The sequence below is a fragment of the Crotalus tigris genome, unplaced genomic scaffold (assembly GCF_016545835.1).
Source record: "Crotalus tigris isolate CLP2741 ecotype Arizona unplaced genomic scaffold, ASM1654583v1 scf7180000017947.1575755, whole genome shotgun sequence".
Lineage (NCBI taxonomy): Eukaryota > Metazoa > Chordata > Lepidosauria > Squamata > Viperidae > Crotalus > Crotalus tigris.
This window is the reverse complement of record NW_024096739.1, coordinates 524,800-539,496: the sequence shown is the minus strand read 5'-3', so window position 1 is coordinate 539,496 and position 14,697 is coordinate 524,800. Positions and strand designations below refer to the sequence as shown.

Below are 14,697 nucleotides of genomic sequence, written 5' to 3'. Positions count from 1 at the left end.
AGGAAACATAGATAGGGGCAGCCTAGAAAACTAAGTGCCGTTCTAACCATACCCAAGCACTCTGAATTTGTTGGCGATGTCCATTTTACTCTACGAGTTCATGGTGACCTAATCCTAAGTGGAATTTTCTCCAATTGGATTTTCCCATGAATTTAGCAAGAAACATAGGTATGTCAGCCTAGAGAATTAAGTGCACTCATAACCATACCCAAGCAATCTGAATTTGTTGGCAATGTCCATTTTCCTCTATGAGTTCATGGTGACCTAACCCTAAGTGGAATTTTCCTCCAATGGGATTTTCCCATGTATTTTACCAGGAAAGATAGATTGGGCAGCCTAGAAAAGTAAGTGCCCTCCTAACTATACCCAAACCCTCCGAATTTATTGTTGACGTCCTTTTTCCTCTATGAGGTCATGGTGACCTAACCCTAAGTGCAATTTTTGCTCGAATGCAATTTTCCCATGTATTTTACCGGGAAATATAGATAGGGGCAGCCTAGAAAACTAAGTGCTCTACTAACCATACCCAAGCACTCTGAATTTGTTGGCGATGTCCATTTTACTATACGAGTTCAGGGTGACCTAACCCTAACCCTAAGTGGAATTTTCCTCCAATTGGATTTTCCCATGAATTTAGCAGGAAACATAGGTACGTCAGCCTAGAGAATTAACTGCACTCATAACCATACCCAAGCACTCTGAATTTGTTGGCGATGTCCATTTTCCTCTATGAGTTCATGGTGACCTAACCCTAACCCTAAGTGGAATTTTCCTCCAATGGGATTTTCCCATGTATTTTACCAGGAAACATAGATAGGGCAGCCTAGAAAAGTAAGTGTCCTCCTAACCATACCCAAGTAGTCCGAATTTATTGGCAATGTCCATTTTCCTCTATGATGTCATGGTGACCTAACCCTAACCCTAAGTGGAATTTTTGCTCCAATGGGATTTTCCCATGAATTTTACCAGGCAACATAGATAGGGGCAGCCTAGAAAAGTAAGTTCCTTCCTAATCATACCCAAGTACTCCGAATTTGTTGCTGATGTCCATTTTACTATACGACTTCATGGTGACCTAACCCTAACCCTAAGTGGAATTTTCTTCCAATGGGATTTTCCCAGGAAACATAGATAGGGGCAGCCTAGAAAACTAAGTGCCCTTCTGACCATACCCAAGCACTCTGAATTTGTTGGCAATGTCCATTTTACTATACGAGTTCATTGTGACCTAACCCTAAGTGGAATTTTCCTTCAATGGGATTTTCCCATGAATTTACCAGGAAACATAGGTAGGTCAGCCTAGAGAATTAAGTGCACTCATAACCATACTCAAGCAGTCTGAATTTATTGGCAATGTCCATTTTCCTCTATGAGTTCATGGTGACCTAACCCTAACCCTAAGTGGAATTTTCCTCCAATGGGATTTTCCCATGTATTTTACCAGGAAACATAGATAGGGCAGCCTAGAAAAGTAAGTGTCCTCCTAACCAAACCCAAGTAGTCCGAATTTATTGGCAATGTCCATTTTCCTCTATGATGTCATGGTGACCTAACCCTAACCCTAAGTGGAATTTTTGCTCCAATGGGATTTTCCCATGAATTTTACCAGGCAACATAGATAGGGGCAGCCTAGAAAAGTAAGTTCCTTCCTAAGCATACCCAAGTACTCCGAATTTGTTGCTGATGTCCATTTTACTATACGACTTCATGGTGACCTAACCCTAACCCTAAGTGGAATTTTCTTCCAATGGGATTTTCCCAGGAAACATAGATAGGGGCAGCCTAGAAAACTAAGTGCCCTTCTGACCATACCCAAGCACTCTGAATTTGTTGGCAATGTCCATTTTACTATACGAGTTCATTGTGACCTAACCCTAAGTGGAATTTTCCTTCAATGGGATTTTCCCATGAATTTACCAGGAAACATAGGTAGGTCAGCCTAGAGAATTAAGTGCACTCATAACCATACTCAAGCAGTCTGAATTTATTGGCAATGTCCATTTTCCTCTATGAGTTCATGGTGACCTAACCCTAACCCTAAGTGGAATTTTCCTCCAATGGGATTTTCCATGTATTTTACCAGGAAACATAGGTAGGGCAGCCTAGAAAAGTAAATGCCCTCCTAACCATACCCAACAACTCCGAATTTGTTGGAGATGTCCATTTTTGTCTATGAGTTCATGGTGACCTAACCCTAACCCGAAATGGAATTTTCCTCCAATGGGATTTTCCTATGTATTTTACTAGGAAACATAGTTACGGCTGCCTAGAAAACTAAGTGTCCTCCTAACTATATTCAAACACTCCGTATGTATTGGTTATGTCCATTTTGCTCTATGAGTTCATGGTGACCTAACCCTAACCCAAAGTGGAATTTTTGCTCCAATCGGATTTTCCCATGAATTTTACGAAGCAACATAGATAGGGGCAGCCTAGAAAAGTAAGTTCCCTCCTAAGCATACCCAAGTACTCCGAATTTGTTGTTGATGTCCATTTTCCTCTCTGATTTCATGGTGACCTAACCCTAAGTGGAATTTTCCTCCAATGGGATTTTCCCAAGTATTTTACCAGGAAACATAGATAGGGCAGCCTAGAGAAGTAATTGCCCTCGTAACCATACCCAAGCACTCCGAATTTGTTGGCGATGTCCATTTTCTTCTATGAGTTCATGGTGACCTAACCCTAACACTAAGTGGAATTTTCCTCCCATGGGATTTTCTTATGTATTTTACCTGGAAACAGAGATAGGGCAGTCTAGAAAATTAAGTGGCCTCCTAACCATTCCCAAGCACTCTGAATTTGTTGGCGATGTCCATTTTACTATACGATTTCATGGTGACCTAACCCTAATCCTAAATTGAATTTTCCTCCAATGGGATTTTCCCATGTATTTTAACAGGAAACATAGATAGGGTGGCCTAGAAAATTAAGTGCACTCCTAACCATACCCAAGCACTCTTAATTTGTTGGCTATTTCCATTTTCTTCTCTGAGTTCATGTTGACCTAACCCTTACCCTAAGTGGAATTTTCCTCCAATGGTATTTCGCCATGTATTTTACCAAAGAAACATAGATTGGGCAACCTAGAAAAGTAAGTGCCCTTCTAACCATACTTAGGATCTCTGGGTTTTGTGGCGATGTCCATTTTTCTCTATGAATTCATGGTGACCTAACCCTAACCCTAAGTGGAATTTTCCTCCATTGGGATTTTCCCATGTATATTACCAGGAAACATACATAGTGCAGCCTAGAGAATTAAGTGCACTCCTAACCATATCCAAGCACTCTGAATTTGTTGGTGATGTCACTTTTTCTCTATGAGTTCATCTTGACCTAACCCTTACCCTAAGTGGAATTTTCCTCCAATGATATTTCTCCATGTATTTTACCAAAGAAACATAGATAGGGCAGCCTGGAAAAATAAGTGCCCTCCTAGACATACCCAAGCACTGAGTTTTTTGCTGATGTCCATTTTTCTCTATGAATTCATGGTGACCTAACTCTAAGTGAAATTTTCCTCCGGTTGGATTTTCCCATGTATTTTACCAGGAAACTTAGATAGGGTAGGCTAGAAAAGTCTGTGCCCTCCTAACCATACCCAAGCACTCTGAATTTGTTGGCGATGTCCATTTTCCTCTCTGAGTTCATGGTGACCTAACCCTAACCGCAAGTGGAATTTTCCTCAAATGGGATTTTCCCATGTATTTTACCAGGAAACATAGATACGGCAGCCTAGAAAAGTAAGTGCCCTCTTAAGTATACCCAAGTACTCAGAATTTGTTGGTGATGTCCATTTTACTATACGACTTCATGGTGACCTATCCCTAACCCTAAGTGGAATTTTCCTCCAATGGGATTTTCCCATGTATTTTACCAGGAATCATAGAGAGGGCAGCCTAGTGAAGTAAGTGCCCTCCTAACCATACCCAAGTACTCCGAATTTGTTGGGAATGTCCATTTTCCTCTATGAGGTCATGGTGACCCAACCCTAACCTTAAGTGGAATTTTCCTCCAATGGGATTTTCCCATGTATTTTACCAGGAAACATAGATAGCTCAGCCTAGAAAATGAAGTGCCCTCTTAACCATACCTAAGCACTCTGAATTTGTTGGCGATATCCATTTTCCTCTATGAGGTCATGGTGACCTAAGCCTAACCCTAAGTGAAATTTTCCTCTAGTGGGATATAGGAAAGGTCCAACAAAATAGGTAAGGGTAGATTATCCTTGTATCATTCCTTTATTTTGATGAAAATATATGTAACTAAAATGCAAATGCTATTTATTGCCAAATGCTGCTAGTTCTAATTCTATTTCCAGTAATTTTAATGGAAAGTTATTTTTTATTTTTACTGTTACGATGTATATGTTTTCAGCTTTGGAAGGGATGGAAGGAAGTTGGATGGGAGGAAGGGATGAGGGGAGAGAGAGGAGATGAGAGGAGAGAGGGAGTAGGGAAGTAGGAAAGAAGGTTGAGAGGATTGATACAGTCGGGGGGAGATAGATGAGCGACACCTAAGGTCTTGTTTTAAAGGTATTTTTCTTTTTTATTTTTTTTATATATATAATATATTGAAAGTATTAATTGTACTGAAAATTGAAATAAAAATTTTTACAAAAAAAATCTTTATTTTTTATTTTGTTGATCTTATATATCACCAGAAGTTGTGACAATATACCAATTCAAGAAATAATGAAATGATAGAAAGACTTTTCACTATAATCTAGGTATTAAAGGGAATATGAGTTTCAGAACATAACTAATAAAACTTATTGGTAAAAGGCATTTTTTGATATTTTGCTTCCTACTTTCATACAACTCTGCTTTCCAAAATCAACAGACTCTGCAAAGTAAGCAAATAAGCCTTAAAAGCCCGGTTTCTACAAATTTGAATTGGCCTCTTTTGATTGATTCAATAACTGTTTCCTGCTTTTAAAGATCGTATTAAACATTGTAGCCCACGTATGAAATCTAAAGAGCTGGTATTGGCATGCTTAATATTTGAATATTCATGACATAGTTATTCCTATTACAGGTAGTCCTTGACTTACAACCACAATTGAGCCCAACATTTCTGTTGCTAAGCGGGACAGTGAACTTTGCCCCATTTTATGGACCTTTCTTGCCACAGTTGTTAAGTGAAATACTGAAGTTAGTAACATAGTTGTAAACTGAATCTGGCTTCTCCATTGATTTTGCTTGTCAGAAAGTCGCAAAAGGGAATCAACATGACCCCAGGATAATGCAACCGTCATAAATATGAGTCAGTTAACAAATGTGTGAATTTTCATCATGTAACCATAGGGATGCTGTAACGGCCCTAAGTGTAAAAAGCAGCCGTAAGTCACTTTTTTCAGTACCATTGTAGCTTCAAATGGTCACTAAATGAATAGTTGTAAGTCAAGGACTATCTGTATTTAAAAACTGTCTCATTTTTACAATGTGATACATCAACTAGATTGGAGGTATCTAGTTGCATTCAAGAAATACAAGCCAGGAACCTTTTGTATTTGTGAAATTTTGTAGCTCTTTAATCCTAGGCCTGATTGTTTTAGTTAACCGACATGAAGCTATTTGAGACTTAAGTTTGTTCATTGTTTTCCGCCAGGTTGATCCAAGAGCCATATCAGTCCTAGCAAAATGGCAGAATTGTTATAGTATCAAAGTTGTTCTGCAAGAGCTCCGGCGTCTAATGATGTCTAAAGAAAATATGAAACTTCCTCAACCACCTGAAGGACAATGTTACAGTAATTAATGAAAAACAAAAAGAAAAATCATGCCCCATCATTCAATTTAAGCTCTCTTCATTTTCCACAGTAGTAAATTTTCTAGATGCATCTTGTAGATCTCCAAGTACTGGAAAGAAAGTTCCCATTGCAAAGGAAAGTTCATCTTGAGATACTGTAAATGATACTAATTTTTTTTTCCATTTGAAAATAAGTTGTGCTATAACAAATAATGCTGTCCTGTGTAACCACTGTCCACATAGTTGAATTTCTGGTATCAAAAAAAGTTTATTTAAATTTATTACTGTCAAAGACCAGTGTGTCACATTGAACTCGACTGTGAAAAAGCATAAAAAGCATACATCACACAATCACATTGCTGTGTGTTTGGCCTGGGTTTATATCTTTTCTTCTCTCTTGTTTTCTCTCTTTTTTTTTCTGTCCCTCTCCTTCTCTCACTCTCTCACCCTCCCTCCCTTTCCCTTTCCCTTTCTCTTTGTGTGTTTGCAATAGAGTTGATGCTCAGGGCTATTTATTAGAGTAGACATGGAGAGCACAATCCATAGATTGTGATCTTGCCCAAGCCCTTTTGAAAAGAGCAGAGTCTGAGCCAGAATATCCTTGATTCTTGCACAGTTCTCTTTTGATCCAACAGGGCTTGCCCAAGACAATGTTCCCAAAAGATTGTGCCATAAGATTTCTATTACCAGCTGCGTCTGGGTTGTATGGACTACTAATGGGATGTTTTTGGTATCTTCAGTCATCCCTCCCTTTGTGCAAACTCTAGTAAAACACTGAATGTCTCTAGGGTTGGTTTTTATTTTTCTGCTTTTAATGAATGCTTATTTGGTGCAGGTTCTTCTTTCTTCCAAAACCTTTGCTAAGGCATAGATTGTATTTCTGTCTCACCCTTTCCCCCAGAACGCGGGCCTTGGGATGACAGATCTGGAGGATCTTTTTAGACTTTCCTCTCTGTCTCTCTTGTCATGGTTGGGGTGCTGCTTTCTTTTTGCCCCTTCTATGATGCTTTACATTTGGCCAAAAGAGGTAAGTGGCTGGCAAACTGCCTGATTTTATTGTTATTATTATTGTTGTTATTATTGTTATTATTATTATTATTATTATTGCTTCATGCTTGTCAATTTTGGGGTGGGGCATGGGTAGGGTCTATAAATTAATCTTCACCAGCTGAGAAAACAAGAATGTCTGGTTTTACTCACAAACAGCCTTCCCTTCCTATTTTGTGGCAGTTTCCATACTGGAAAGCTAGCCATGACTGACATATTAGACTGGGTTTTGATACAGTGAAAGAGCAGTAATTTACCAGGAGCGTTTAAGTCTGTTAGGAATGGCTAGATATTCCGGAAAGATCTCTACACAGATGTTTGAAACAAACACTCCAGCTTTCTGAGCTGAAGGTCACTACCTCTGCTTGAATGCTATATTAACTGCTCATCGGCATGCGTAACTTTGTGGCTCTGTAGCAGCCTGCCGGCAAAAAGACAAATCCACTTTGTGAAGAGGAGATTGTGTTCTGACACCTTGCAGAGAGGGAGATGCTTTTCTTTCTTAAAGAATCAGACGGTGCTGCCATGCATGGTGGGTGAGGCTTCTTGGCAAATCACTTCTTTTTCAGACTCCTTGTTTTGGACCACCGACTGCTGAAACGTGGATGCAAAGCTTAAGTGCAAACAATCCAATGTATCCTCTTACGAAATTAAAAACGCAATGTTCATGTAAAACAAAAAGCAAAAGTCAACGTTTAAAAGCAGAAGTATCAAGTCAATGAATAATTGATGTTTCCATTCACTCTTCTAAGGAGCATATTAGTTGTAAGGATTTAACATCCTCTGTAATTAAAAAAAATTAACAGTATTCCATAAGCAGCCTTTTTATTGTATCAGACCATTGCCTGATTTTAATATAATAAAAAGTGTGCATTAATATTACTGAGTTGTGATTGTATTTATGTTTAGAGTGGAGATCTCCTACCTAGGAGTTGGGCAGAGGGGAAGACACAGTGTGAATATCTCACTGAAATTATTACCAGGATCTTTAGAGGACACTAGCAATACTTAGGCTAATCAAGTGGATGTTACTGGAACTCACCCGATTCATTTTGATTTATTGTTGCTGCCATTAAATGTAATATTGTTATAGAATTCAGGTAATATTTCGATACTGTGATCTGTTATTTAGATATAATACTGTAAAATTGGAATTAGAACTGTTGTAGACCTACATGAACTGGCTGCAGTTTGACTTGACAAGGAGGTTTTACAACTACACTGGTAAAGTTATCTTATAACAGGGGTCCCCAACCCCCCAGGCTGCGGCCCACTACCGGGTCTTGAGCCATTCAGAACTGGGCTGCAGAGGTGGCTGGCACACAAGCATCTCCACTTGTGCGAGCAAGTGCGTGTTTGTGTGTGCACTCCATTTTCACGAACGGTGTGTGCCGGCCACTCAAGCAAATGAAGTTGCACACATGCACGCCTGCCCACCACTTGTGCAGAATCATCCTCTCTCCTACCCACCCCTCAGCCAGTCCATAAAGCCGGAAAGATTGAGGAACTCTGCTTTACAACACTCATTTTGACATGACACATTCAGTAATTGGAAGAGGCTTCTGTACAAAACGTCTCAGAATCCTGTCTCTGCTGTTGGTTCTGCGGGAATAGACTCCGAAGTGATGTGTAGCACTTTACTCTATAGAAGAGATGGGCAAAGATGGGCACCTGAAATATTGAAGCAAAGCAGTCCTTACAGTCTTTACATGGCTTCAAAACTATGTCACATTTTCCAACTCATCACAAGTGTGATAAAAATGTTCCAAGAAAGTTGAATTGAATTAAAACAACATCACTCCAGTACAGGTAGTCCTCGACTTACAACAGTTCATTTAGTGACCATTTAAAGTTACAGTGGCACTGAAAAAAGTGACTTACGACTATTTTTCATACTTGTAACCTTTGCAGCATCCCCATGGTCACGTGATTTACATTTGGATGCTTGACAACTGGTTATAGTGTCCTAGGGTCATGTGTTCATCTTTTGCAACCTTCTGGCAAAGTCAAGGGAGAAGCCAGATTCACTTAACAGCCATGTTACTAATTAGTGATTCACTTAACAACCGTGGCAAGAAAAGTCATAAAATGGGGCAAAACTCACTTAACAAATTTCTCACTTAGCAACATAAATTGGACTCAAATGTGGTCGTAAATCGAGGACTTTCCTGTAATTAAATCTGCCAGTCATTAATGTAATATACACCTTCCTATAGGTATTGTATTCCAAATACAAAATCTTGGGATAGGCCTCTGCCAATAAATCCATGTAGGACATTTAATTAGTTGTCAGTTTTACATACCAAACAATAGAAATTATAAATGTTCTATATATCCAAGTATATGCACACATCTATACTAGTGCCTGAAATAAGAATCGAGAGGAATTATCACAGAAGTGTTTTAAAATATAATTTTGTTTTGAGGGTTATTATTTTAACCTAGTCCATGTGAACTAGGTTGGACATGACATTGCAATTTTCATTGTATGCTGGTCAGAAAGAGCTGAGGGGAGTTATGTGAAGATCTGGAAAGCCTATTTCAAGAGTTGGGGGCATCTGCAGTAGAAGGGTGTGTGTGTGTTTGTGTGTGTGTGTGTGTGTGTCAAAAAAAGTCAAGGCCACAATTGCGGTGGAAATTCTGATTCTTTTGTTTACATGTATAAGGTAGTCCTCATTTATAGTAATTGGGACCAGCAACTCCATTGCTAAATAAAACAATCATAAGGCGCAAATGTGACATCACACTGACTTAGGACAACAGTTTCAGTAGTCCTAGCTGCTCTCATTGGGCAAATCCGGCACGATTGTAGTGTCCTGTGGTCATATGATCACCCTTTATAACCTGTCTGCCTCCCATTGGCTTTGCTTGTCGAAAACCAGCAGTGAAGGTTGCAAATGGCAACCACATAACATAACACCGCAGAACACTGTCTGCAGAACGCTGTCACCATTATAATTGCAAGCTGGTTGTAAAGCACCTGAATTGTGACCATGGGGATGTTACAATAGCTGGAATTACAAGGAATGGTTGTAAGTCCTCTTATTCAGCACTGTCATAATCTCAAACAATTGCTGAACAAGTGGTCACTGAGTGAAGACCACCTATATCAGTTGTGCTGCTATCATGACTTCCCCTCTTGGAAGCTTCTGCAAGAGCCCTCCTTGGATTCAAGAGATAAACAAAAATCTGTCCTGTGTGTTTTCATATATGATCTTTACCTGTTCACAGCACATTTTTTTTTAAAAAAGTACAGTGTAACTAACGCATAACACAATTAATATAAAACTAACATATGTAGCTTCAACCCAAACAGAAATTATGCAAATTCCTTTGATATCGCTACCAACCTAACCCAACTTACATATGTTACTGTATTGGCAGTGGTATAATAGCATTAGTAATTTACTGGAATTTGCCCAAAAAAAACAAACCCATTTTTATCATTGGAATGCAAGAAGAAATTTAATTGCTGCAATTATTTCCCATTTATTTTAACAGTTATAGCTAGGAAATACATAATTTGATAAAGATTTCTGATCTTGGTTTCAACCACAGTGGTAGCATTTCATAATATAAATACTGTAAGAACGGAACTGGATGTCAATGGAGATTGTCAATCATCCAGTTACTGTTGTCCTAAAAGAGATTTTTTTTTCTAAAAGGCAACTGGATTTTCTCTGTTTTTTGTCTTTGAAAACATTCACTTCTCATCCAAGAAGTTTCTTTAGTTCTATTGATTGGTGGAGAATGGAAAGATTGGGTGAAAGGATTAGAGAAACCTGCAATTCCCGCAACATACCAGGAGGGGGTGCTAGCTAACTTTCCACAAAAAAACCACCAGCTTTTACTGTATATTGTCATTTTTTCTGCTGTAATAAGCAATTCAAGTTCAATGGCATATTTAAGCAGAAGGATTTGAATCACCACCCAACAATTTTCTTTCAACTTCTAGCATTGTTTTTCTCACTCCTTCCAGATGACCTGGAAGGCCTTTGTCTCATGCAAAGTATTGCTGCTTTGGGTAATGCTAGTCAAAATAGCCACAGTTACTCTTACTAGGCCTGTACAATGCAGTTTGGACTCATCTTGACAAACAGCTTTGTACCATGATTGTATTTTTTGAGCACTGCAATTTGCCTCAACCAGCACTTTAAGTTGCTCTGCTTGGCTCAATCAGTGTTTGCAAAGTTGGGAAGGCAGTAAAGATTTTTTTGATTCTCTGACTTGAAAGCTCTTGGAAGTACTGGTCAAGGCAGATGAAATGAAGTAACAAAGCAGCATGGTTGTCTCTTACAAATAAGAGAGTTATGTTGTTTTGCAAAGCGGCTTTGGAGTATGCTTGACTCTAGTTTCCACTTTCTTGGAATGGAAAACCTCTACAAATATTGGAATGTAACTCATTTTGTCTCCAGTTAATAGGTATATATCTTCAATTTCAAAATGTTTGAAAATTAAAATTCAGAATTAAAAATCAAGGACAAGATGTTTTTGGAGATCACCTTTTTTCATTGCTGATCTATATAAATTCTGATCATCTTGCAAAGCAGCCCATTCCTAGAAATCCCCATTTGTACATTCCTGATCCAAAGAAGGAATTTAATCTTGATAGCAGTTTTGGTGCTTCTTCACAACAAAGGTACTTTGGTATTCATGGTTACCATGATGATTACGTTGGGATTTTCTGAATAATAGTGACAATTTCTTTATTCTAGTGGAGGCACTAATGTACAAATACAAGAAATACCACAACAAATTTGGCCACACACAACATTGGGCCCAACTGTGATAAATGGTGGAAAGATATTCCTGGCACTATTCGGTCAGCAAAGAATTTGATCAAGTCACAAGAACATGCCTACAAACCATTTGTAAGCTGAAGGAGGAAAAGATTGCTGACATGTTTATAACATGAAATTGCTGTTATCTGCTAGGGATCTCTGGATCTAGGATTTCCTCTGGAAATATTAAGTAGATACGTCTGTCTCTGGCAGCCACACCTGGCATTGAATAATGTACCATGGTGTCTGTACTGAATTCTCAGAGAGATCTGACAGTGAATTTCTCACCTTCTAAACACAGTCTCTGGAAAAGCAAGCTCCTAACCCTATCAACAGTTATGAGCAGGAGGGCATTACCTCTGTGAAGAAGAAAAAGCAGATCTTCTCCGGCTCCTTTGAAAAATTGTGAAATCAGCAGTCTTGGCCAACGATGCTGCCCTAAGTAATGCATCTGAATGCTGAACATTACATCATTGCTTTTATTTCTTATTTTTCTTTAATCTGCATAATCTCTGGATTGGAAGGTTGGCACAGTTATGCCATTCATTCATGCCAAGACGTGAAGCTATGGGAGGTGAGGGTACTGATGAGGTTGGAGATTTTACCCTTGAATCTAAATCTAACTCAACAGATTTCTATGTGTGTATGCAGTTTTTTCCCTCCCGGAGCTTACATGATTTGTTCTTTAAAATATAGACACAACATTAAAAAAAAAAAAAAAAACTTCCTTGTACACTGCTTTTTCCAATAAACACACAAAGCTTTTCTTAGGCTGTGAAATTTGAATCTGAGTTTCATCCAGCAATATCCAGTGAATGGATTTCAGTGGTTATTATAAGAATAGAGAAGATGAACATCATTCACCATTTTGTTACACTTCGAAACTCCTAACAGCACTGCAGGAATTGTAACTCATTTATAAACCATGCCCACCTACAAAGCTTTAAGATTTCATCTTTTAGTTGAATTGTCACAAAAACATAAAATTTAAAGTGCGCTTGATTTTGAATAGTATACATTATTTTATTCAGTCGGTAAGAAAAAGATTCTGACCCAATTGGTCTTAAGTATTAAAACAGTTACAACAATAACTGTAATCTACTTATAATAATTGTGAGGCAATAGTGTATTATTAAAGATACCGGTCGTAAGCAAGACAACTGGTATTACTGCACTTGGGATTGGACGGGGGAACATTTTCCAGTAAATGCTACATTCCCAATTTGCTGTCTGACAGTATAAAGTTAGAAGAAACTATCTGCTACCAGGGATAAAACTAACATGATACATGCAGTATGAACTGGATCCCCAACATGCACTACTCCCAAATTAAAAATAAATAATTGACATGAGACTTTATAGGAAATAAATCTCTTACAAGAGTTTGTCTTACCAGGTAGTTTGACATATGATCTTTCCAAAATCTTGCTTGAGGTTTCAGTAGACATATCAATAGTCATGATAGTTTGGGCCATCTATTATTTTATGGAGGTGATGAGTTGTAGTCAATGTAGATGCCATATTGCTAACTCCTGAAGTAGACAGAGAATGGAGAGATCAGAACATGTTGTAGGATGGGGTAATATCAGCAGGCTCAGCCATATACTAATAACAAGGCTGAGTTCACATTAATGTGCTAGGCTGAAACATGATAAATCAGTGCGGTGCAGTGTGTTTACTTAGGTTGTGGTGTAGGTAGCCACTTACCTACCTACTGGCAGAAAGATGGGTGGTATATAAATTTAATAATAAATCATACTGGTCTGAGAATTGCTTAACAACTAACAATTCATGCTTAACAATAACAAGGGAAAGTGCTAGGTTTGCCTTCACCAAGCAATGTATTCATGTGAAATTGTGCTTTACAACTGCATTATTTAGAGAAGGAAATTCTGCTCCCAATTACTGTTGTTAACCATGGACACCCAGTGGATACTTTTCTTAGGATTGTATATATCAGTGGTGGTCCAGCTTTGGCAACTTTTAAGATTTGTGGACTTCAACTCCCAGAGTTGAATGGGAGAATTCAATGCTGTTCAGGGTATTCTGGGAGTTGAAGTCCACAAATCTGAAAATTGCCAAGATTGGATACCCTGGTATATATGATTCTTCCTCCTGTCCATTATAGCCTGGCCACAATTCTGTGGTGTAGATTAGATTGAAAGATGGTAATTAAAACACGGTAATATTTGAAAACCAATGAATTTCAAAGCTGAGAGGACACTGCTGACTTCTATTCCTTTATTCTTTCTACATCATGTATATGTGTGTGTGTGTTCCATCCCTACTCCAAAGCAGCAAACAAAATACCGACAACTGCAATTGGTGTTTCATAATCCATGATGTTAGAACAAGAGATTTCTGTCCTTATTCCCCTCAAATAAAAAAGCCCCTCACTATATTTGCACTCCCTTTGGAGAAATCGTCAGTCCTGGGCTACTAGATTAGATGTTGTCTAGGGTTAATGACCAGATGTTTTTCAGCTGCTGAACAGATTTCCAGCTGAGACTGAAATGAGTGGCTATCCAGCAAGCAAGTATTAATATAAACATTGTAGAGGCCTAGCCTTAAGCGAGCCATTAAAAACTTCCCACGATACTGTGAAGGATGCCGGCTTCCTTAGAGACCTATCCAGAATTCTACTGCACCAGAAATATCTTGTGTGGTTCAAGCTGGAGCTGCCACCTGCTAATGTAATGCCGGGGCCAAGCCTCCCCCTTGGTTTAGTGGCGCCAGAGCTGTGTGGTCGCTGGAATTTGATTATTTGTGTTAGCAGATAATTTAGGCCAGAAGGCTTAGAGCACTCTCCTTGCTCACTGGATGCCATCAGGCTTCCCAGCAAAGCAGTCACAGAATCATTGTCTCCTTCCCTACAACCGACCATGAGAAATACCAAAAAATGCAGTTAAGAGGGAGAGAGAAAGAAAGTCCTCATTTAGCTGAAGCTAATTTTATTTACACTCAAATTGTAATATGGGAAGTCCTCAACTTACAAGAATTCATTTAGTAACTATTCGAAGTTACAATGGCACTGAAAAAAATGACTTTTATGACCATTTTTCACACTTAAGAGCATTGCAGCCTCCCCATGGTCACATGACCAAAATTCAGACGCTTGGCAACT

General features: G+C 38.7%; 1 protein-coding gene across 3 annotated transcripts in view; it reads left to right on the top strand.

Annotated features, from left to right (window-relative positions):
• LOC120308776 (ubiquitin-conjugating enzyme E2 variant 1) overlaps nucleotides 1-7,674 on the top strand; it is a 101,947-nt gene extending 94,273 nt beyond the window's left edge. For all 3 annotated transcript variants that reach the window (XM_039345257.1, XM_039345255.1, XM_039345256.1), the window contains one exon: nucleotides 5,608-7,674. In XM_039345257.1, coding sequence (XP_039201191.1) covers nucleotides 5,608-5,754 — 147 coding nt within the window. In that variant the 3' untranslated portion in view covers nucleotides 5,755-7,674. The remainder of the gene's footprint in view (nucleotides 1-5,607) is intronic.
• The last annotated feature ends 7,023 nt before the right edge of the window (nucleotides 7,675-14,697 follow it).